This window comes from Chanos chanos, chromosome 6 (genome assembly GCF_902362185.1).
Source record: "Chanos chanos chromosome 6, fChaCha1.1, whole genome shotgun sequence".
In the NCBI taxonomy this organism is placed as follows: Eukaryota; Metazoa; Chordata; class Actinopteri; order Gonorynchiformes; family Chanidae; genus Chanos; species Chanos chanos.
Genome location: NC_044500.1, coordinates 12368041 through 12391785, shown reverse-complemented (window position 1 = coordinate 12391785; position 23745 = coordinate 12368041). Strand labels below are relative to the sequence as shown.

At 43.4% G+C, this 23745-nt stretch overlaps 1 protein-coding gene across 2 annotated transcripts in view; it reads right to left on the bottom strand.

The window, feature by feature from the left end:
• Window positions 1-23745, bottom strand: part of rsrc1 (arginine/serine-rich coiled-coil 1) — a 102687-nt gene that overhangs the window by 51596 nt on the left and 27346 nt on the right. For both annotated transcript variants that reach the window (XM_030777636.1, XM_030777637.1), the window contains exons 5-6: window positions 11751-11787; window positions 494-545 (exon numbers count right to left, since the gene is read on the bottom strand). In XM_030777636.1, the coding sequence (XP_030633496.1) occupies window positions 494-545; window positions 11751-11787 (89 nt within the window). The remainder of the gene's footprint in view (window positions 1-493; window positions 546-11750; window positions 11788-23745) is intronic.

Below are 23745 nucleotides of genomic sequence, written 5' to 3'. Positions count from 1 at the left end.
TATCTCCGACCGTAATGCTAATGGCTTAAAGTGCAGCCACTGAATCATTCAAGCGAGGCATTTCAAGGAATTACTGCTAAAGTCTCTAACAGCTATGACACGTCTGAGCTCTCCTTTATATAGTCTCCACTCAGGGTGATACTGTATTAAAACTATATATGTGTGTGTGTGTATGTATATATATATATATATATATATATAGAGAGAGAGAGAGAGAGAGAGAGAGAGAGAGAAAGAGAGAGAGAGAAAGAGAGAGAGAGAGAGAGAGAGAGAGAGAGAGAGAGAGAGGGTGGGAGGGAGAGAGTGCGTATGTATATTATTTTTCTAACATAACCACAGTTCTGTGTGGTTTGTTCAATCTGAAATGAAACTTAACTCATTGAAAGAGTTTAGGGAAATGTAAAGAGAAGGTTTGTTGCATAATGAAGAGTTCCGCTGGATCACAGATGCTGACGAGAGAATATGTCTGGATGGCGTGAGAACAGTGACATACCTGCAGCCTGTAGAACCAGCTGGAGACGAACCTTTGCCTGTTCTGCTGGAGTCTAAAGAGAGAAAGAGAAAGCACACTTTAACTGTTTTGTTCATTTTGGATGAGTCATATAACTTCTTTTATAACTATCACTTCTTTATTTGAAACTTAAAAAGTTATGCTTTTCGGTTATGCTACATCACAGAAGTCATCTGGGTCTTTTCAACTCCTGTAAAATCAATTACATTCAAAGAATAAAAACTAAAAAGAATAAAGAATTTAAAAAAAAAAGACAAAATCTCTGCGACCAAAAATCTTAATTCGTACAATCAAACATCATTTAAAACTGCCACAAAGAGAACTGTCAGTTTGGAAACATGTTATACTTATCTACGGGCTTTTTGTGCAGTTTTGAGCAACACAATGAATAAAAAAATTCTTGTTCTACGAAAAACAGGAAGCTCAAAATTATCGATGTTACAGCAGTTTCAGTAACAAGTTCACTTATCAAGCCAAAAAACCCCCCCAGATAACTATACATTCAAAAAGGCTGATGCTGTACATGCGTGTGTGTGTGTGTGTGTGAGCATGCACAGACTGGCGCGCGGATCAGGTTTGAAAAATAGACAGCCGGTGTCGGAATCAGTTTTTTTCTTTTCTGTTCTTTTCTTCTTTTTTTTTGACACCGCTCAAGAAAGGATCCCGTGTAATTCCAATATCCCCGCTATTAGATTTGCAGCTCTTAATTGTCAAAAAAAGAGGGATTGGGCGGGTAAAGAAGTTATGAGGCGACACGCGGGGGGGGTGGGGGGGGGGGGGGGTGGGGGGTGCATAGATTGCTCACAACTGAACGAGCGATGAAAAGGGGGGGGGGTTCGGGCGGTGTTATAATGCCTCAGTGCAGGGTGTGTGTAGGATTAGAGAGAAATTAAATGCTAATAGGATCAAATTTGAATGTGGATCCTGAGCGGGGATCGTTTTCTGCGCGGCGAACGGAGGGAAGGCGACGCTGACAGTCCTGACACCCATTATTCAGCATAAATTTGATTTATCAAACTGTAAAGTTGTCACTTTGTAAAAATGTCATTTTCCTTGGCGGCTGAGAAATATAATGACCCGCTTTAATGTAAAACTGTCACTCTCCTGTGTCTTAGATGACAAACATGTCAACCTCTTCTTTGAAATCTCCTCGCTCCGACACTCCGGGCCTCAATAGCTTTTCAAAAAACATGGGTGCCTCTTCTCCCTGTTCCGCCCCGGCGTGCATCTCTCTCTTTCTTTTTTTTTTTTCCTCTGCACCCCCCCCCCCCACCCCACCCCAACCCTATCGCTATTAAAACGAGGTATCAGATGGATTCGTCTCTTTTTCGAGATGAATTTATCAATCATGACGCCGTGGAAAACGAAAGTTGTGTGGGAGGGGATGTATACGGCAGGCCTCTCAGATAGGCCGCCCGTTTCCTCCTCATCCCTCCGTCTTTCAGTCTTTTTTTTCTTTTTTTTTTTTCATTCATACAACAGTGATTACAATAACACTACATCTTGCTGCAGTAATGAGACTGCAGCAAAAACACATGAGAAGGCTTAAGTGACTGGATAATAGTCAGGCATGGCAATCATCTTAGTTACAGTTTATTATGAAATTTCTTCAGTAATTACATTTGCATTTGTTTACGGTGCCCCCCAGGCAAGTGTCAGCCCATATAACGCCATGTGTATTTACACAAGTGGGCTCTCCCTCCCTCCCTCCCTCCCTCCCTATCCGAAACGGAGGGGGAAAAAAAAGAGGCGACGGATAAAAGAGGAAAAATGAGCATTAATATGAAGAAAAACGCAACTGTTTGTCTCATTACGTGACGGATGGATACGGCAATAATAGTTAGATAAACATGTCAAATTATGAAGAGGGAACTGACTGCCAAGAACCTCTGGGTATGTGCCACAGCCGGCTGCCCATCTGAGAGAGAGAGAGAGAAAAAGAGAAAGAGAGAGAAAGAAAGAGAGAGAGAGATAGAGAGAGAGAGAGAGAGGGAGAGAGAGGGAGAGAGACTGGATTGCAGTGACTATGTCAAGAGAGAAGCATATAGATCACAGGCTTGGGGGGGGGGGGGGGTTGAACCCAGCTAAAACTAAAATAAATCAACTTATTAAATCATTTCCCCAGAGCAAATTTAAAGATGTTTCTGAAGGAATGTAACACTTGACTCAATGTTTCTCCATCCTCTGTCCCAGCCATGCACGTGTTTGTTCAGTTTCTGCGACGGCTATGTACGTTATATCATCCAGGGGCGCGATAAAGAGCTGTTGAACTGAGTGGGCCGTGCCCAGGCTGGGTAAAACCAAAAACCAACAGGTCACAGGAGAGGAATGAAACAACTGTTCTAAACGCCCAGTCTGGTCATGGGCAACTCTTTTATCTCTCCAGCTGTCTCTGATTTCAACGTAAATAAAGCCACACACACACACACACACGCACGCACGCACGCGCGCGCGCGCGCACGCACACACACACACACATACACACACACGCAATCTCTCTGTCCCTGCTCTCTTTAAACATTCATTCGCTCACATCTGACACTGAGCGGTTCCGTGTCTATTTCTCTGAGGAGTCTAAAGGACATATCTGAAAAATTTGATATGTTATCAATATATTATGCATCTGGGGATATGAGAGACTTTACTCAGTATAGAAATAATTGGAGCATTTTCAATATTTAAAATGTGTGCTTATGTATGTTTTTTTTTTTCTGTTTACATTGTTCAAACATGTATTCAACTGCAGTGCAGTGGATCTCTATCTAAAAAAAAAAAACAAAAAACAACAACAACAAAAAAAAAACAAAACTGTGAGGATGATGATGATGCTGCTGCCGCAGTGGAGGATGACGATGGTGATGAAGAAGATGAGGAAGGCTATGTCGGTGGGCGACGGTTAATGGTATCACGGCTGTAAATCATTAACAAATGCTAAAACCCTTTTAATTGTGGTCCCCTGGGGCCTCAGCTTCTTTTCTTTCTCTCTCTCCCTCACACACACACACACACACACACACATACACACACACACACACAAAAACATACACATGTCTCCAGCTGGGCCTTCCAGGCCTGTCGCATTAGAAGTGAATTTGCCCTCCAATTAGACAGGCGCCAATCAAACAAAAACAAACTCGGGGAGAAAAAAAAAAAAGAAAGAGAGAAGAGACAGAGGGATCTACCTCAGCTCTCTCACCCTGTCAGAGGGGCTGAAAAAAACACCTCCCCCTGAGAAGTCTTAGGGGGTCAAACGAAGGTAAAAGTTTGTCTCCCGCATGAAAACATGAGAGAGAGAGAGAGCGAGAGAGAGATGGTCACAAAGGATGGGGAGACTTTTATCATGGTTTATCGTTATAGTTTGTATTTTTGTTGTGGTTTAGATCAGTGAGGTCGATAAAGAGTGAGAGTCGTGTATGTTTTGTTCATATTAACGCGTGTGACAGCCAAACTCTGCTGTACCTGCTAATGCTTAGAGGTACGACCCCTCCCACAGCACAGCTCACATAATGTCCCTCCACTATGTCTTTCATTCACGCACACACACACACACAAACACATGCACGTGCGCACACTTGCGCGCACACACACACACACACACACACAAAATTTCATAATTTTCGTAATCATAATGAACTTAATTAGGCACACAAGAATGAGGCTCATAAACACACAATAATCCATTTTCAGCCAGCAGATTATTGAGATTACAGAACAAATTATTAATTATTAATGTGTCTTTATGGAAAAAATAAAACAAATAAAATTGCTTCAAAAAAAAAAGCGGGCTTAAAAAAAAAAAGAAAACAAAATTAAATTGCTTAATGAATGTAAAAATGTATGGTAAAAATGTGGTCTCTTTTAATCAGTCGTTGTAGACTAGTATTAATGTAGAACATCACCGCAGGCCATGTAGTGCTACAGTGTCTTTTTGACACGACTGTGACTGGGTAGGAAAGAGACACGTTTGGTCCAGAGACCCAGTGACTCAGTTCTGGATGTGTTACTATTCACACACACACACACACACACACACGCACACAAACACACACCCATTTTAGCCTTAAATCCAAATCCAACCAGCCAAATTAACACACACTAAAACTCACTACCGTGCCTCTCTCCTCCTTCTTTTGTTTTTTTGTTCTTTTTTTCTCTTTCTTCTTTTTACTCTCTCTCTCTCTCATTCCTTGCTCTCTGTTTAAGTTCACACTCTCTTTATCTGCTTCATCGACCCTGGTGGTTTTCTGTATGTGACGAGAGGGGGGTGGTTTCTTAGCTGTAACTGTCTCAGGTGAGGTCTGGCTAAGTCTCTCTGTCTTTTTTTCCCCCCTTCTGCTGTCAGAAAACACAAAACATGAGTAGACAGCATACATTAAGATTACATTTTTTTTTTACATTAAAATGGTGCTCACCTTTCACTGAAATAGTGGTTTTGAGGCCACAATCTGTAGCCACTGTTTAAGATTGACCACAAAAAAAAAAAAAAAAAAACCCTCTAAGTAAAAAGAGAGAGAACATTAAAGTGGGACAATTCTCACACGTCACAAATCACACATCTCAACAAAGTGTGAAGCCACACTGTAATATTTTTAAAGTATTCCCCCTCTGTCGTGTGATAATCTTTTCTCGACTTCTCTCTTTGAAGATGCAGGGCACAAACAGATTACAATGGCTGTCCTGCTTTATTTCAATGATTTTTATTGCACTATAGAAAGAGAGAGAGAGAGAGAGACAGAGAGAGAGACAGACAGACAGAGAAAGGAAGAGCTGTGGTGCTTGATTATTGGACTCTTGGAGCCGGTAGAGTGCCCTGCCCTATTATCTTTTCCCTTGTTTGTTTGTTTGTTTATCTGTCTGTCTCTCTCTCTCTCTCTCTCTCACTGCGGCCTGTATAAACTCTTAAGGGTACGGAATCCCAGCGGTTACATGAATGCCAGTCCCGCACAGAACGACAGCGAACGTGCCACTCAACACCTGTCTCACCTCCTCTCTTTCCCTCTCCCTCTCTGTCTCATTTCATTTTTTACTCCTCATTTAGATCCATTTTTCATTTGTTACTCTCAACCCCCCCCCCTCCCCTCCTTACTCTCTTAACCCAAACGCCAAAAATATAGATATAGATATATATACAGTATAAAGACCCCCCCCCCCACCACCCTCCTTTCTGAAAATGCAATATTCAGTTTTTAATATCCAGGGCTATAAGATCAGGGCAGAGACGGGCTCCAGAGCAATATGTTTATTTATATATTTATAAAAAATCTCGCCTATCAGGGGGTCCAGCCTGGGCGTCTATAAAATATAATGTTGTGTATGGATATACTTTTATATATAATCTCAATATGGAATGGAGCTCTTTTTACAATGTGCCATACTTCAGGATGGAGCTAACAGCATTTTGGGAAGCGTAGGCTGTTCATCTTGGTGTCTCCGGCAGGCACATCCGCTGCATAATAATACGCTTTCCTGCCCCGAAATGTTATTTTGGAGGCCGGCGTTCATTTCTCAAACTTCACCACTTTTACAATTTCCCAAACTTTTATTCCCTTCATTATTGCCAACAAGATTTCATTACGTATTTAGAATGTAAACAAGACTGAATAATGACACGCTCTGTCTCTCCGGAATCATCCCCACTGATGTTGATGTCTCTCCCACTGCTCAAAGCATCAGTCCCTGATGTGTGTGTGTGTGTGTGTGTGTGTGTGGCTGCACTTCAGAAACTGTGTGCATTTTTATACACGCTCATATACACACACACACACACACACACACACACACACACACACAAAATATACACGAGAAAAAAAAAAGACACCCACATGCAACAGGGGCAAACATGGAATCCAATAGGATTAATTTACTGCTATGACTGTGTGTGTGTGTGTGTGTGTGTGTGTGTGCGTGTGTGTGTGAGTGTAGAGAGAAAGAAAGAGAGGGTGAGAGAGAGAGAGAGAGAGAGAGAGAAAAAGAGAGAAAGAATGATAGAGAGAGAGAATGACAGAGAGAGAGGAAGTGCCCGTTTAAGGGAGGGTAGCTGAGGCGAGGGGGAAAAAAAAAAAAAAAAGTTTTATACTTCACTCACATAAATCATGTAGGAGAAAAATGAGTAAATGCAGGGGCTAACTCATCTCCTCACCATACGCAGAAAATGAAATTCACTGGAATACCTATCAAAAGTACAATCATCAAGAGATAATATCTTCTTTGGTCTATCTGCACTTTCCAATTTAATTTCCTCCATGCCCTTGACATCCAGCGATACCATTAAGATTAAACGCACACAGTAACGGACTAGTTCTCAACGCGTGATATATGAGGGCTCCATGCTAAACGTAATATCATCATTTGAAAATTAATGCAATATTTCTTTTATTTTTCTTTTTTTTCCCCTCTCTTTCTGTATACTCGTGATGCAAGCCCATGCAAAGATGGGCAAATATATGGAAAAGAGAGAGTGAGAAAAAGAGAGAGAGAGAGAGAGAGAGAACAGAAAGATAAAGAGGGATGGGTTGTGAACGCTTTCGTTTGGCGCGGCTATTTCGTCTGTCACGGCGACACGCAATTACGGTCGGGCAGGCACCTGGTCAGAGGTCAGTGTGCAGACTCCATCATTTAGCTACGCGAGGAGATGAGAGAGAGAACCCCCCCCCCCCTCCCCCTCCACACACACACACACACACACACACACACACACACACACACACACACACACACACACACACACACACACTCTCTCTCTCTCTCTCTCTCCCTCCCTTTCTCCCCCGACACATCCAATCTGATGAAATCATTAGTGTAATAAGCATGGAAATCTGTTTGCAGATTATAGCGTCGCTTCCCTCCTCGCCTTTCATCTGGCCCCACACTTGCCGAGGTGTTGTCAGCTCTTTATCCGCCACAATCAAATTACTCACGAGAGAGAGAGAGAGAGAGAGAGAGAGAGAGAGAGAGAGAGAGGGAGAAAGGGAAGAAAGCATGGAGACTGAGAGAAAGAGAGAGATGAAATCGGTCCAGTTATAGTACGAAAAGCACATCCATGACGAAGACACTGTCTCTCTGCACCACTCTACGTGAGACCATCACACTGTCCTCTGTTCATCACTCCGTCTTTTATCATACGATGTATCGTATTCAATGAGATCAGAAAGGATGGGCCTGATCATTGATCACTGGTCACCGGCATTCAGGCCTAAGCTACTGCCTCTTAACCAAACAATACAACACAATATAAATACAGCATAACTGAGGACTAGTCCGTCTGGAGTATTCTCTATTGCGTTACTAGTTATGAACAACAAAGGAATAAGAGACAGTATAATATTGGGGTTATGGAAAAGTAGGGCCTTTAGACTCGTCATAAGGATGGCCTAAATGTTTGATGACAAAGATTTAGGGAAAACAAAAAAAGAAAATGAAAAAAAATGTGTGTGTGTGTGTGTGTGTGTGTGTGTATATATATATATATATATATATATATATATATATATAGCAGAGATACTATAAAGATTTGGATTTTGCAGCAGTTCAGTTACAGAGCAGAGGACAGGAGAGAGGCCCTGATCCCATTATTCTGCCCATATAATCATCCCCCAAACCAGTGTACACATGTGCAAATGAATGTAAAAAGATCAACAATGACAAATGAGCAAATCTGCATGAATCTGATGCTTTAAGCCTTGAATTGATGTGGCTGTTTAGTAAACAGGCTTCTTTAAGCACTAGCACATCTGGCCTTATTAGCGTTAGCTAGCGAGTTTTCGGCTAGTCACCAGGGATTGGGGCTTCTCTCTGTGAGAAAGTAAGTAAGTAAGTGGGATGGAGGGAGTAATTAACACCCTCTCTCTTTCTCCTCAGATGACAAAAAAAGAAAGAAAAACAGAAAGGAGAAAAAAAAACAATAAAAAAAAAATAAACAGGAAAACTGCCCCAGTTTTGTCACAAAGCTAATTACTGTTAGCGTGGCAATTCCGCTAAGACTTGCAGCGATTCAAGCCAGGCTGTGTGTATCACCACTCTTCATTCCAACAAATCAAGGCCAACGGTAATTTGACCAAAGTCATGATTTTTCTCATATTTGTTTTAAAGAAAGGGAAAGTTTGATTTAGTTGTAATGTTTTGAGAGTTAATTCGGAAGGGGGAAAATCAGATGGGGAGGGGGGTGGGGTGGGGACGCTATAAAATTAGATTTAAGCATTTTTAAGGAGAAAGTTCAGTCACGACTTTGAGAAGTTTTGTTGTCCTTTCTTAATATTGGTACATCTGGAAAGGCTGTAAATCCGAAGTGTTTATGGCGCATATTTACGGAGATGGTGGGGAGAGCGTTTTGAGAGGTGTGTAAGGGGGACAAACATCTCACTGGGTGGAGGGGGGGAGGGGTGAATTTTATTTACTATTCTTCATTCCGAATTGTAATAAGATACTTTGACACCCCAGGTTCCTGACAACTGCCGTGAAGTCTACCGCCGTGCATAAACACGTCAATAAATTCACATGTTCAATATTCACATATTCAAATTCTCCTGGAAATTTACTGTAAGACATCGATAAACATATACACATGTGCGTGCGTGTGTGTGTGATGTTCAGACCAGGGATTCTTGTCTCATCTGAAGACACACTGGTGAGGTAAAAAAAAAAAACACACACAAACACACACACGCACTACTTAGCTTTAATCCACTCTTCATTTGGCTCCACACACAAACATAACACCACCATGCTGTGCTTCACTAAATGAACTAGCTACAGCTTCAGTATAGTTTGGATCTGGGTTCTTTTCCAACACAAAAAGAAAAAGGTATGCATGTTTTTATACCTAACCACAAATTCACACCTTAGAAAGAGAACTCCTCAACAGGACATTATGCATAAATGCCATGTTCAAGCAGTGATGAGGATACACATGGGACAAAAGCACACAGACATACACGTAGAAGAGGCCTGTCCTCAGATAGAATGCGATTGGCTGTCGCCCTGCTCTTCCTCTCTGGGGTGTACAGGTCAGTGTGCTGCCTGTCTGCTGTTAACCTGTCTGTCTAGAATGGGGATTCAGTGCCTGACCACTGAGAGTATGGACAATCACCCTAAACAGTCCAAACGAGACAAGGTTAGAGTAGGTGAATGAATATGTGTGTGTGTGTGTGTGTGTGTGTGCGTGTATGTGTGTGTGTGTGTGATAGGGAAATGACAGTTGTCTGGAGCATGGTCTGGTACCAGTGTCCAGTATACACACAGCCCATTTGGCGGGACGCTATGGTCAATAAACCATTACAGCTCCAGTCAGCAAGCACTATATCCTACTGAAGGATAACAAAAGACACAGCTGTGTGTATGTGTGTTCACAAAGACATCGAACAGTGGAGGACACATGGACAAGATGTGCCCGGGGCAGTGTGTGTGTGTGTGTGTGTGTGTGTGTGTGTGTGTGTGTCTGTATGCTTTAGTGTACGTAAAGTCGTCCCTGTTTGCTCTCTGTGCATTAGCCTAGCATGGAGACAGACTTCAAAAGTGCAAAGAGACATATTGATCCTTGCTGTTTATGCATGTAATCTTCTTTTCAATAATTCACTGTGCCTTTTATAGAGTTGTAAATCAATGCATCCTCTCATAACAGCTTGCTCTTCCTGATTCCATCTCTCTCTCTCTCTCTCGCTCCCTCTTTCCGTCTCCCCGTTCATCTCCCTCTCACTCTCGCCGCCTTTAAAATGAGCAATGGCTTTCTATAGTACACATAATCATCCTATACCAAACATAACTGGATAAAAAACACACCGAAATACACAAGGCAGGAAACTACAAGAAAAAGCATGTTTGTTAATGGGCAAAATGAATATTTTTAGCTCAAGCAATGTGTAACTGAAAAATGAACTGACTGTAATGAACAGCAGTAATGAATTTCTTGTGTGGCTATAGCTGACAGTAATGAAATGAAATGTCCATATATGGACAGAGGGGCAGTGTAAAAGGTAGAATAAATGAGTATATGATGGAGGGTGGTTGTATAGTTCCTGCGTTAGAGGTCATTTGCGTAGGGTGGACCTTAAAGAAGTGGGCCCATGGTTAATATGCGGGGTATGGTGCCTACACGCCTTGGGGAGGTGACTGTACATCCAGAGAGTCAGGACCCCACTGTGACCCCTCTCCATTATTCATCCCCTGGAAAAACTGGCAGCAGGAAACTCAGTTCCACCCCAGGTAACAGAAAGGGGGCCCTTTTAACTCAGGAGCATGCCACTCTGACCTCGTATTAGAAAGGGTGCAGAAAAATCCGGAATATCTTGGACGTTACATTTTTAAACACTCCCCAGGTGCTCTTTTTCAGGGGCCAAAGAAGTGGCCCACCTCCTCAGAGAAAGGGGGAGTAAAGGGTGGAGAGGGGGGGGAGAGAGAGAGAGAGAGAGAGAGAGAGAGAGAGAGAAACACCCCATTGGCAGCTATCATAAGGATAGTTGTATTCTCTTGGGAAGATTTTAAGAAAAAGTATCTGTGATTCACTTTTAAACAGTCATGGAGGGAGCGCCCACCATCAGTCATCTTTCTGTTTAGCTATTTGGCTTCTCTGGAAATTATGATCCATTAATAATTATGAGAGAAAGAGAGAGAGAGAGAGAGAGAGAGAGAGAGAGAGTGTGCATGTGTTTTTGTGTGAGTGAGTGAATGCGAGTGAGAGAGAGAGAGAGAGAGAGAGAGAGAGAATGAATGCATGTATGTTCAGAGTTACTCAAAACAACCCCATCATATGTTAACTACATGAGAATAGATCAGAAAAGACACACACACACACACACAAACACACACGCATAAACTCTCAGAAATGTGTGATGTACGTGACTTGTTCACGGCCTCTCCACACACATTTAATTTCAAATAATAACACACACACATGCACACACAACACAGCAAGAAAGAAAAGACAAGGAAGGGGAGAGAGAGAGAGAGAGAGAGAGAGAGAGAGAGAGAGAGAGTCAGAGAGAGGGGAGGGAGAGGGAACGAGGAGGAAAAAGAGAGTAAGAACCAAGGAATATGAAAGCCCAGTCAGGCCCAGTGGGAGAGAAAGAATGGACGTTTCCCTCTCTTTCTCTCTTCCTCTCTCTCTCTCTCTCTCTCTCTATCTGTCGGCTCAAGGTATTCAAAGCCAATTCCGCTGCGTTCATTTCGGATGCAGATATCAAAGATGCAGCAAACAAGGAGGGGGGGGGGGGGGGGGGGGGGTGGGGGTGTGTGTGTGAGGACTTACCAGATGTTCTAATCCGCCTTTGATGTTTCCGACGTCCCTGCAACAGAAGAACAAATTTCCTCCACTGTAAATAAAGCAAAGTCACTAATCGTCCCCCGCTCACCCTCTCTCTCCCTCTCTTGGATCGCCCATAATTGCTATTTATTAAAGCCTATTTATTCATTTTCTCTCCCTCTCTTTTTCATGAGGGCGATAGCTTTTTCTTCTTTTTTTTTTCAAAAGGGGCCTTTTTTTTCCTCAGCCAAAGCAGTGGCACGACAGAAACGCCGAGTGGTGGTGGAAAGGAACAAGCAATTGCTCTGGGCAAAGAGGGGTCTCTGCTCCATCGGAATAATAAGAGCACGCAGTGTGTGTGTGTGCGTGTGTGTGCGTGTGTGCGTGCGTGTGTGTGTGTGTTGTGTTTACATGAATCATATGTGCTACGAGGCTTTGCTGGCTCATTGATACTGTCGTTCAAAGAGGCAGGACGTGTGTTGGGAAACGCTGTGGATGCGTTCCAGTGCGCTATCTTTGACAGCGTGTTGAGTCTTTTATTCCTGGGTAAAGTAACTGAGCAGAGGGTCTACACAACACTATAGTTAGATCATAATGCTTTCTGCATGAGGTGCATTAAGGGTAAGAAGATACAGTATGGATACTTTGATATGCGTGTCTACATTTTGTATGCTATACCGGGGGCTTTGATAGGCGTGCCAGCCACAGTGAAATGCCTGGTAGGTGAACAGCAGTGTGTGTGTGCGTGCGTGCGTGTGTGTGCGTGGTTATGGAGATGCCTCATTCTCACGTTCATTAATTTACCCATCATGCCAGTTACATGGACACATTCCAGATAACAACAACCTTGTAATAACAGGACACATATGTATAAAAAGAGACTGTGTGTGCATGACAGAGAGAGAGAGAGAGACAGAGAGAGAGAGACAGAGAGAGTTTGTGGAGTTATGGAGGGACGTCAGAATGTATGGTCTACTGTGTTTGGGGGGTTTTGTTCTTTTTTTGGTTAATTAATGCTCACATGAATGCACAAACAAATTAAAAAACTAAACAAAACATATATATATATATATATATATATATATATATATATATATATATATATACACACATACACACACACACACACACACACATACATACATACATATATACATACATAAGTATACACACACACACACCTATATATATATACACACATATACATACATACATACATACATACATACATACATACACACACATACACGCATATATATAAACAAAAACAGAATGATTCTATAAGTCTATGCCATAAAAGTACTGACTGCATATAATACAATTGTAAACTGTGCATTTCTAATAGAAACTAAAATGTGTGTGTGTGTGTGTGTGTGTGTGTATATGTGTTTGTGTGTGTTTGGAGGGGTGGAAAGGGAAAACTGGCAGTAAATAATAGATGCAGTTTTGGCACATTTCACAGTTTTAACAGAGGAAATACAAAGATCAAGCACAGGCACTAAAAACTAAAACCACACACACCCCTCACCCTCACTCAGTTACCCTGCCACCCCCTCTCAGACAGACAGTCGGACGGAGAGAGAGAGAGAGAGAGAGAGACAGACAGAGACAGACAGACAGAAAGAGAGAGTGAGAAAGAGACAGAGAGACTGAGTGAGAGAGACAGAGACAGAGAGAAGGTTATCGACAAACGAAAGCTCCTCGTGTAACAGAGGCATCGGGGCTGAAAATCTACACCATAACTAAAACGACTCTTGTAATCATGAAAGCACAGATGAAACTCTGTCCTTCCATTCTTTTCTCTCTTTCCTTTTCCATCACTCCACCGTCCCAGCTGAGTCTTCCATCCACCCCGCAAATCAATCCCTCTCTCCATCGCTCCAGGAATAAATCAGCATCTATTCATTGTCTCCAGATGCACCAGAGTTTCAGATCACCGTGTTTCCAGGGGGACAGTTCCAAATGTGGCGCTCAAAGGAGAGCGCGGCTTCACTGACACGCAATTTCTGATCTCTTTTGCTTTTCTTCCGTTAGAGGAACACAAGACACAAGACGTTTTTTTTTCACTGATCAGTCACCGACAACGCAGGAACGCGAACGCTTCGGCAAAAACTTCGTCTGGTTTTAATGATATTGCATCGCGCGGAACGTACCGGGGCATTTATTACAGGGAGACGGGGCAACGGGCAAATTAAAGAGGCCTACATTAGTTACCGTGGTGACAGTTTGCAGTAATCCCCTAATGAAGCACAATTAGCGAGAAACATTTTCACACAGCGGTCGACAGGACAGGGAGAGAAGGCGGGGGGGTTGGGGGGGGGGGGGTTAAGAATGCCTCTCTCTTTCTTTCTCTTTCTCTCTCTCTGTTTACTCTCCCTCCATCACGTTTTCCCGTTTGTCTTTCCCACTAACGCTAAGTCTGTCTGTTATCTGTTCTTCAACTTCTGCCGTTTCTGTTTATTCACACTTCATTGGTTGTTTTTCTTCCGTTTCACATGTCTGTTTCTCTCCAGTCAATTTTTCTGTCCTTCTTCCTCCACCACTTCCTCTTCCTCTCTCTCTCTCTCTCTCTCTCTCTCTCTCGTTCTCCGTCTATCTCTCCCTTTAGGCCCACCTCTGTGCCAAAAGCCGCCCTAATTCAATTAGGCCCTTCAAACCTGATCAAACTACTACTGAGTGGAAAAGGAGGAAGAGATTATTGGCAAATGAATACAGATTTGTATTGAACCAGCACACAGAGAGAGTACATCTCCATCTTTTCATTTTTGCCCCTGTCTTCTCCTGCCTTTTTTTTTTTCCTGTACAACTATCATCTTATTCCCCCAGGTCTATGGAAGTACTGATTTTCTATTCCTCCCTCTCTCTCTCTCTCTCTCTCTCTCTCTCTCTCTCTCCTTCCATCCTTGTGCCTTCAACACGGGCGCATTGATTTTTGAATTAGACTGCAATATTAAATAATTAATATACTTGCCATGATTGATGCTTTGCATTAGCCCAATATTAGGTTATCAATCAAACTCCACTTGGTTTAATGTAAAAATATTGAAAAAATGTCAGAGGCTGTTCGGGCAATTTGTAGTTGAGGCAGCGGAGATAGTAATGCTGGTGTAACACAAGACCAGCAAACAGAGGATGGCTAGTCAGACCGCCGCTGGAAAAGACAGGGGGAGAGAGAGAGAGAGAGAGAGAGAGAGAAAAGTGAGGAATATCCCTAATGACAGCTATCATAAGGAAATCTACAGTATACAGTTTTAATGGATACTCACATTCAGCATGTGTAATGACCTCGCGGAGGGTTTGCCATAGATTAAATCATTTCTACTTCATCACCTCTCAAACTCACTCTCTCTCTCCCTCTCTCCCTCTCTCTCTCTGTCTCTCTCTCTCTCTCATGTAATCTGACTGTTTCATGTTTCTCCAGGGCATTGTTAAAAGCATATTACCCTAAGTTCTGAGTCATGGCGCTTCACAATTTAAGCATTTAACTCGTGGCGATGGGAGAAATGTGCTATAGACCCAGATCAGTGTTACGGCAGACATGAGGCGTGTCGGTCCGCTGGATGGGAAACCGAATCTGTCAGAGGGAGGGGAAAGTCTTTAACGTGGCTAAAGCAATCGCTCCGACAAAATATGCCGGGACGCTGTTCACCTCTGACCTCAGGTCATGCCCTCAGAGGTGACCCGTGTTTTCTTGGGTCGAGAGCTAAACCGGGATACGCACGTTGACGGGAATACGGAAGAAGGGTTTTTGTTTTTTTTTTTCCCCACGTGAAATATAGTCTAAAAATCCTTGTTAATAAGGAAACCGTCGAAACCCGACTTCACGTTCACAGGGTAGGAATGCAAGGAATGCTTACACTGTCAAAACACACAGACTTTAAAGGCCAAAATGTCTACAATGATTTTGCCCCCACAAGTACACTGTAAATGTTTACTCTCTTTCTGACGACACTGAGTAAGACAACTCCACGCTGACCCTGCGCAGCGTAGCATGCTGTCTGAGAAGCAGTAAAAATGTTAAAACAGAGAGAGAGGGAGAGAGAGAGAATGGGTTTTGAAAACAATAAAAGAGGAGAAAATAAGAGAGTAGAAACCACCAAAACAAAAAGAGATCCAGTCGAGAAATGAGCTGCGAGTCAGCAAGCCACGAGAGAGAAAAAAAAAAAAAAAGTTTCCCATCTCTTGTGTTTCCAGTAAAGGAGGGTAATTATTTATCCTTACTTAATTAAGTAAAAGAAGACAAACAGGTCAGAGTGTTAACAGAGCATACTGCAATGCCAGCCTTTTGCTCACTGGTCAATACTGGCAAATTGGAAATGTCTGGCCAATCTGTCAAGTAGAGGTGACACAGACTGACAGACAGATAGGAGCTCTAAGTGTGTGTGTGTGTGTGGTTGTGTGTGTGTGAGAGAGACTTCTGTTCTTGGCACCATCTACAACTCCATATCATTATCCTCTCCTTCTGAGGACCATGATTCTGTTTCTCTTCTCTTCTCGTTCTCGTTCTTTTTCTTTCTCTCTCTCTCTCTCTCTCTCTCTCTCTCACTCACTCTCTCTGTCCCTTTCATCAATCCTTGCTCTCCAGGTAGCACACAATTAATTAAAGCCGGTGCACCAGATGAATTGTCATTTGTGGTCAAGTTTCAAATAATTGCATTAGGCCTTTTCCAGGTTTCTCCTCCACTCCCGTATCCCCTGGCCTCCCAGTCTCCTACGTGCTCTCTCTCTCTCTCTCTTTCTTTTCTTTTCCCTTCTCCTTTCGTGTTCCCCCTACTTGACATGGCGCAGATGAATATCTTTAGTCAGTGAATGGAAGAGACAGAGGACTTAAAATGCAAAGGCAGTCATTTGATTTCCACCTAAGAGAGAGGCCCATTAGCCCAGTGCTCATCAGCCATGCATTAGCGCTCTGGTCGGCTCTGGCCCGCTAGCCTGCGCGGGCGGGTTTAACCCCTTCACGACCAGAGAGCTGCGGCTGGATGAAAAAGGCCAGGCCGAGGCGACGGGCTGTGTTAATGAGAGAGGTGGGTTAACACACATACCGTGAGTCTGACTCACACACACAACGCGAGGGAACCGCAAGGACACAAGCATCTGTGTATGCATTTATGCATTTGTAATATTATACGTACACACACTAAGCTGTGACTGAATGCACACACTTGGCACAGGCAGGCAGGCACACACACACACACACGCACGCACACACAACGACGAATTAACAAATAACACGCGCTGGACCACGCACTCTTTATGCACAGATGTGGAAGGGAACGCTTTAAAGATGATATCGGTCAAAACACTGTCAAAAAACCCATCTCTAGTCTTGAAAAAGAAAGAAAGAAACAAACAAATTAAAAAAAAAAAAAAAACCCTGAGGAGGGGAAGACAGAGAAAGAGAGAAGAAGAAGGAAAAGAGGAAGGGAGATTGCGCAGAGAATGAAAAAGACATCAGTCAAGCAAAACTTCAACGCCTGGGCGAAGGAGCGTCATTGAACCTTCATATGTTGTTGAACACCTGATAAAAGGAAAAAAAAAAAAAAAAGAGCGAGAGAATATTTATTAAAGAAAGCATCGTGACGGAGGGACGTATCCTTCATCCGTGAGGTCCACTCATCAACTCCTCTCTTCCTCCTCCACACCGAAGCCTGTATACTTCTCAATAACGGAGGGAACGGGGAGGTGGAGGAGGTGGGGGGGAGGAGAGAGGAGGAGAGAACGACAAGTGAGTGGGATGGAGTGACACAGGAGGAATAGACTGCGGCGTACAATAAAACGGGCGAGGAGTCTTGATTGTCATCTCCATATCACGTACTTAACAGCGCAGGCGAATTGAAATTGAAATTGTATTCCTGGGTGTATACCAGTGCTGGCTCTTTTCATTTCTCTGTTAAACTGTTCAGAGAGGTGGGGTGGGGTGGGGGGGGGGCTAGTCTCTCTCACACACACACACACACTCACACTCACACTCACACTCACACACACACACACACAAAAGAGCAGTAGTGAGACCACTGCTGTCACGTTTCAGTACAAAAGCGGGTTGATAATGGCAAAACCCAGTCAGTATGTCTTTAATCAGATCAAGACCCACCCCCTTTTTAAAGCTCTGTTCTCCGCCCCCCCCCACTCCCACCCCCCTCAGAAAAACCCAGCTCTACAATGAACAGAACCCAGCTCTTAGCATAATCCCACAACAGAACACAGACAAAAAAAAAACTCCATTAAAAACGAGGAAAAACCTCGGACAGTTCTTTTCTTTTTCTTTCTTTTTTTCTTTTTTCTTAAGACAGTCGAGTGCAGTCAATAAAAAAAAAAAAGGGGGGGGGGACGGGGACGGGACGGGACGGGAAGGAAAGAGTAAAAGAGAAAAGATATGATTCAGAGCTTGATGGTTTTAGCACCACCCCTACAGTTTGCCTCCCAAATCCTGACCAGCGCCTCCACATGACAAAGGCCAGAGAAGGGCAGCTTGGGGCTGAGGCTAGAGGGGTCTATTCTGGGTCTGGGTTCAATTTACACAGAAACAGCCAATCATCCTCTTTAACAACACTGGTCAAAGACAGGCCAATTAAAAAAAAAAAACTAAGGAGACACAAATGGAATAAAAAAAAATGCTTATAAGTTAGATAAATATCCTTAGATACATTAATGATAAGAAGTGCAAAATGCGTAGTGTGAGTCACGTGGGAATGAAAGTTTTTAAAACAGGTAAACTCCTCAGAGTGTAATTCAAACAGTAGGAGTCAATCTGAGGAATGTGTCTCTCAGTGTTAACCAAAGCATTTCTAATCAACAAAATGTGTTACAGGTTTCTAAACAAAATGAATGAATGAATCGATCAATCAACCAATCAATCGATTAACCAATCAATCAATCAATCAATCAATTAACCAATCAACCAATCAACCAATCACTCGACTGAGTTGTCAAGCGGATGGAAACGTAAACCGTACCGCAACGCTAATTCTTAGATTCCACACCGTTCGACAGGTAACAGATGACGTCAGTAGGAACGTCGCGATAGAGGAAAGGGTGAGCACAGTTGTTGCGGTTTTTGGGTGATATTTGCCGTAAGTCTCCACGTCTATGCATTCTCACAGTCTCTCTGCTGAATCCCAGCGAGCGACTCATCTGTTCAGGAGGCTGTGGAGAAGAGAAGCCCCAGATTGTGCATTCACTGCAGGCCCAGTCCACCCAGACTCACACAACATCAGTCTCTGCGGCCCAGGGAAATTTAATTTGTGAGCAACAATTTAAAGAAAATTGACTTCTATTTAAAAGGAGGGAGGGGGGCGATCAGAGGGCTGGAGAGGGGACAAAGCTGTAAAAGACCTAGAGAGAAGGAGAGAGAGAGACGGAGAGAGAGAGAGAGAGAGAGAGAGAGAGAGGGAAAGAGAAAGAGAGGGAGAGAGCAATCAATTTCCCTCTGGTTTCCTCAATGGCCCAAGTCCTTTTCATCTTCCCCCAATTATAACTTTGACTATTTGGGGGGGAAAAAAAAAAAACCTTGCCATTATTGAGTGTGAAACAATATCTCTCCCAAACATTGTTTTTTTTTTTTTTTCTCATTTCACTGGGAAACTCCGTAGATTGAAACACTTGTACACAAAGAATAAAGCGTGGTCTGGTGTAAGGAGAGAGAGCGAGAGAGAGAGAGAAAGAGAGAGAGAGAGAGAGAGACAGAGAGAGAGAGAGACAGAGCGAGAGTGGTATTGAAATCGCATGTGGAAATCTTTTGGCTTCCGACACAGCCCTGTGAAACTGCTGTCTAACAATGGTGCAGAGTGTGGCAGCTGTCATGGCATCGTATAAAAAGACGATCTTGGCACGAAATAAAAAAAGAAAAAAAAGGAGGGAGGAGGAGAGGTGGAGGGGGGGGGGGGGGTGGAAAAAAAGAAAAGAGCGCTCTAATTCATTTGCAAATCGAGCCCTGGCACCGGGCTGCGTTTCAAGCCAGGAGTTAACAAGGTAATCAGTTTCAGACCTGCCCTTCAATTGTACATTACACCCACAGCCAGAAAATACAGCCACCTCGCTACAGGGTCACAACATGAATGAGGAATACACACACACACACACACACACACACACACAGAGGCACGCACGCACCTGAACATCAACGTACCCATCGCATACACACACATTCACCCACATCTGAACACAAACACACCTCCGGAAAACACATTTATTTTAACATGCACCTGTGTCACATACACACACATACACAAATTCTTGTTTATTAAGTAATATGATCTCTTGTCTCTCCTTCTCTCACACACACACACACACACACACACACACATAAACACACACACAGCAAAATGTTGCATTGGGAGTTAAAGAGAGACAGGAAAAATGAGATTCTGTAAAGACCAGGGGACTACTGATGAAAGTAGAGAGAAAGAATGAAAGAAAGAAAGAAAGAAAAGAGAAAAGACTGTTTTTTTCTCTCTCTGGTATTAGTGCTGGAGCAGACAGAGTGTGTGTGCCCAGTGTACAGCTGTGGCCATTCTTCTCTCCGTCTCCCCGCCGGCCCCAGTCGGGCCCCGGGCTCCTTCTGTGAGACCCCCAGGCAAACACTGCACTCCTCTCTTTCTCCTCTCCCTTTTTTTTCCCCCTTTTCTCTCGCTCTTCTGACACTAATCACTAATCTACGAGCCTGGCCTGTAGGTGAAGGCTCTATACTTCCAGCATACACATGCAAACATCGCCCATTACCATTCCTGCCCCTTTCTCTCAGCTTCAAAAACCCCTCTCTAAAACCTCACAGGTCACGTCACATCAGAATCTCACCACGCAGCAACCGACTGCACACCTTCCAGAACGTTCACTATAGCACACAGGACAATAACCTAGGCTTGACAACTCCTGGAAAAACAAACACCCCGGATCCTTAAACTTGGCGAATGTGCGAAATGATTCGCTTAAACCCTGACTTTACAGCTTTGTATCATTTTAACTCCCTTTCTTGATCTATAACAGAAAAAAAAAAAACCAAACAATGAAAACATAAAAATAAAAAGGAACGGTACACCGATTCAGGAGCACTAAGCGGGAAATGAAACAAAGTTGTACGAGGTGATGTCAAACAGCAGCGCGTCTGATCAACAGAGAGGCCTCAAGAGGGACAAAGAAAATTGAGGCAAGTGTTAACATTAATTACATAATTGGGTGTAAAAACAGAGACGTGACCTCGGCCGCACGGATCTGTGCGGAAGAGCAGGGCCGGCGCGGGGCGCGTCTGCGTGCGGCGTTGAGTGAATGCTTTAGTAAGTCTATTATTTGGTAAATGTTGTGAGAGAGTGGAACAGAGACACAAGGGTGGAGGCGAATTTGGCGTTTATCAGTAATAATTGCAGCATGTGACACTGTGCAAATTTATCTCACACCAACCAGTCATGGATCCCCCACTAATCTCCAGAGAGAGAAAGAGAGAGGGAGAGCGAGAGAGAGAGAGAGACTGAAGAAAGGAGAGGGTGAATATTCTACATCTACAAGGCAGGGGAAAAAACGAAGGTTTTAAAGGTTTTTCTTACACCTCTATTAATAATGCAGGACGTATTCGCGTGTAGAAAGAAAATGTTCAACAAATCTCCCATTGAACCACATTTAAACAATTTCCCCACTCTTTCTCTCTCATACAAACCTTCCCCCTTATTCCACGTCTCCCTCTCTATTCCATGCATTTATCCATCTCTCTCTCTCTCTCTTTCTTTTTCTCTCCTGCTGCCGTCTGCAGTAACTGGCTGGCGATGGCAGGGCTGTTCGCTGCCCATTTGAATAATCAATATGACAACCTTCTTTTTGGGGCCTCAAACAGGATTGCGGTGCAGAGGTGTGTGTGTGTGTGTGTGTGTGTGTGTGTGTGTAGGCTAGCTCTCACAGTCATGGCAATCTTTAACCTTAACTAGATTAAGGTGATTATCCCTCCTCGCGCCCACCACTGTACTGGTGGGATAAGTGGACACAAAAGCCCCTCTGTCAGAGTGAGGGGGTTTGGGCCGGCTGAAGGTTAGAAGAGCTGCTGCGATTGTTATTCATATCATCTCAGCCAGCCTTTCGCCCACTAACCGCCGTGTTAAGTGACAGTAAGTCTTTCTTTCTCTCCTTCCGCCGGACGAAGGACAAAAAAAAAAAAAAAAAGAAAGAAAGAAAGAAAGAAAAAGAAAAAAAAAATTAATCCAATATGCCCTCCAGTGCCGTGTGGTGTGGTGTCTGTCGGAGTGTATGGCCGTGTAAAGAGGGTTGTCTGTGAGTGCGCGCGTGTGTGTGTGCGCATGCATGCTTGTGTGTGTGTGTGTGTTTGCCTGTTTGTAGTCACTGATAAAGCAAAAAGAGCAAAAGTGGTTCCTTCAAAAGAAAAGGTGGGGAATAAACCTGAACTCACCAGAGTCATCACACACACATGCGCACACACACATACGCGCGCACACGTGCGCACGCACGCACATGCGCACACGCACACACACGCGCGCACACGCACACATACACATACACACACACATACATACACACACACACACACGCACACACACACACACACACACACACGCACACACACACACGCACACGCGCGGGCACACGCACGTACGCACACACGCACGTACGCACACACGCACACTCACTCACACACACAAACACACACCCCTCCAGGCACTAACCCTAACACACGGGCAGAAGCGGACACACAAAGCAAGGAGAGAGCAAGCTCAGAGTGAATCTCAGGGTCGTAACTCTGATGTGCGTTGACAACTACCAGACAGGCTGCGTCTCTCATTTCATGTGCCATCTAAATCAGCACTAATTACATCCATATAAAGAGCTAATTGTCTCACAAGACATGCTGTAAACGGCACTGGGGAGCTCTGTATGTGTGATGTGTCTCGAGTTTAAAAAAGGTTTAAGAGTGAGTTTGTGTACCTGTATGTGTGTTTCTACCACCTTTCACAACCACAGAGTTGAACTAAATTAGCCAAATTTTTCAGTTTATTCAGTTATTGCCATAATAGACATTATACACTCTTACGTAACACATTAGTTTGACTGACTGCAATTTGAATGTTAAACTTGGCAGACACATTTTCCGCCTGTGTATGCTGAAGCAACATAAAAAAATGAATTGCTTTTCAAGAGTTCTGATGTTTCCAAAACAGGTTTACCATGACCAAAGTCAGTAATCTATCTATGTCTGGAAGTGTAAACCCACCCAAATGTACACCTCTCTCTCTCTCTCTCACACACACACACACACAAAGAAAGAAGCCTTACTCCTGACGGCAGTTTATTAGCAACTACTGAAAACGCATACACTCAGTAGTGTTCAGACAAGTTCGTTTAGTTTGTCAAACTAAAAGCAAAGTTAAAACAGCAAGACTAAGATGAATGAAAATAACAGTGGAACATAGGCAATTTGAGTCGAAGAAACGGTGACGTATGACTTTCGATGACGTACAGTATATAATTTGCAAAGAGCAAGTAAACACTCGAAAACTCTAGAGCCTACATTAAGTTAACCATCACTCAACCGTTCAGTTCGCGATAAACAGGCCACACCAACGAGGTCTTAGGTTGTCCACTTAGCAACCCGACGCTGTAATTTCAAATCACGATAACCATGGACAGGAGAAAGTATCAGTGAGGATGCGCGGAATATAATTTCGCATGCTCCCGCATCAATAGCGCGCAGAATGGGTGAAGTCAGTCGTGATTACATGTTACAAATAACAGTACTGCAGGGCACATCAGCGCTTAAGACACGAAGAGGTAGATAGTGTCGCACTATGCCTCGTAACGAATTAAACATTGGGAAAGACATAAAAAGAGAGACAAGAGGCATGTTTAACAAGTACGGCCTTGCCTTTATGTTTAGAAAACGGCCGAGCTGTTAGAAGAAATTAACCGAAACGAGACAAAACCAACACACTCAGCTATATAACCACCCAATATAACCACCCTACACCACTGTCAGCTATGCATGATTCCATACAGACATAAGACA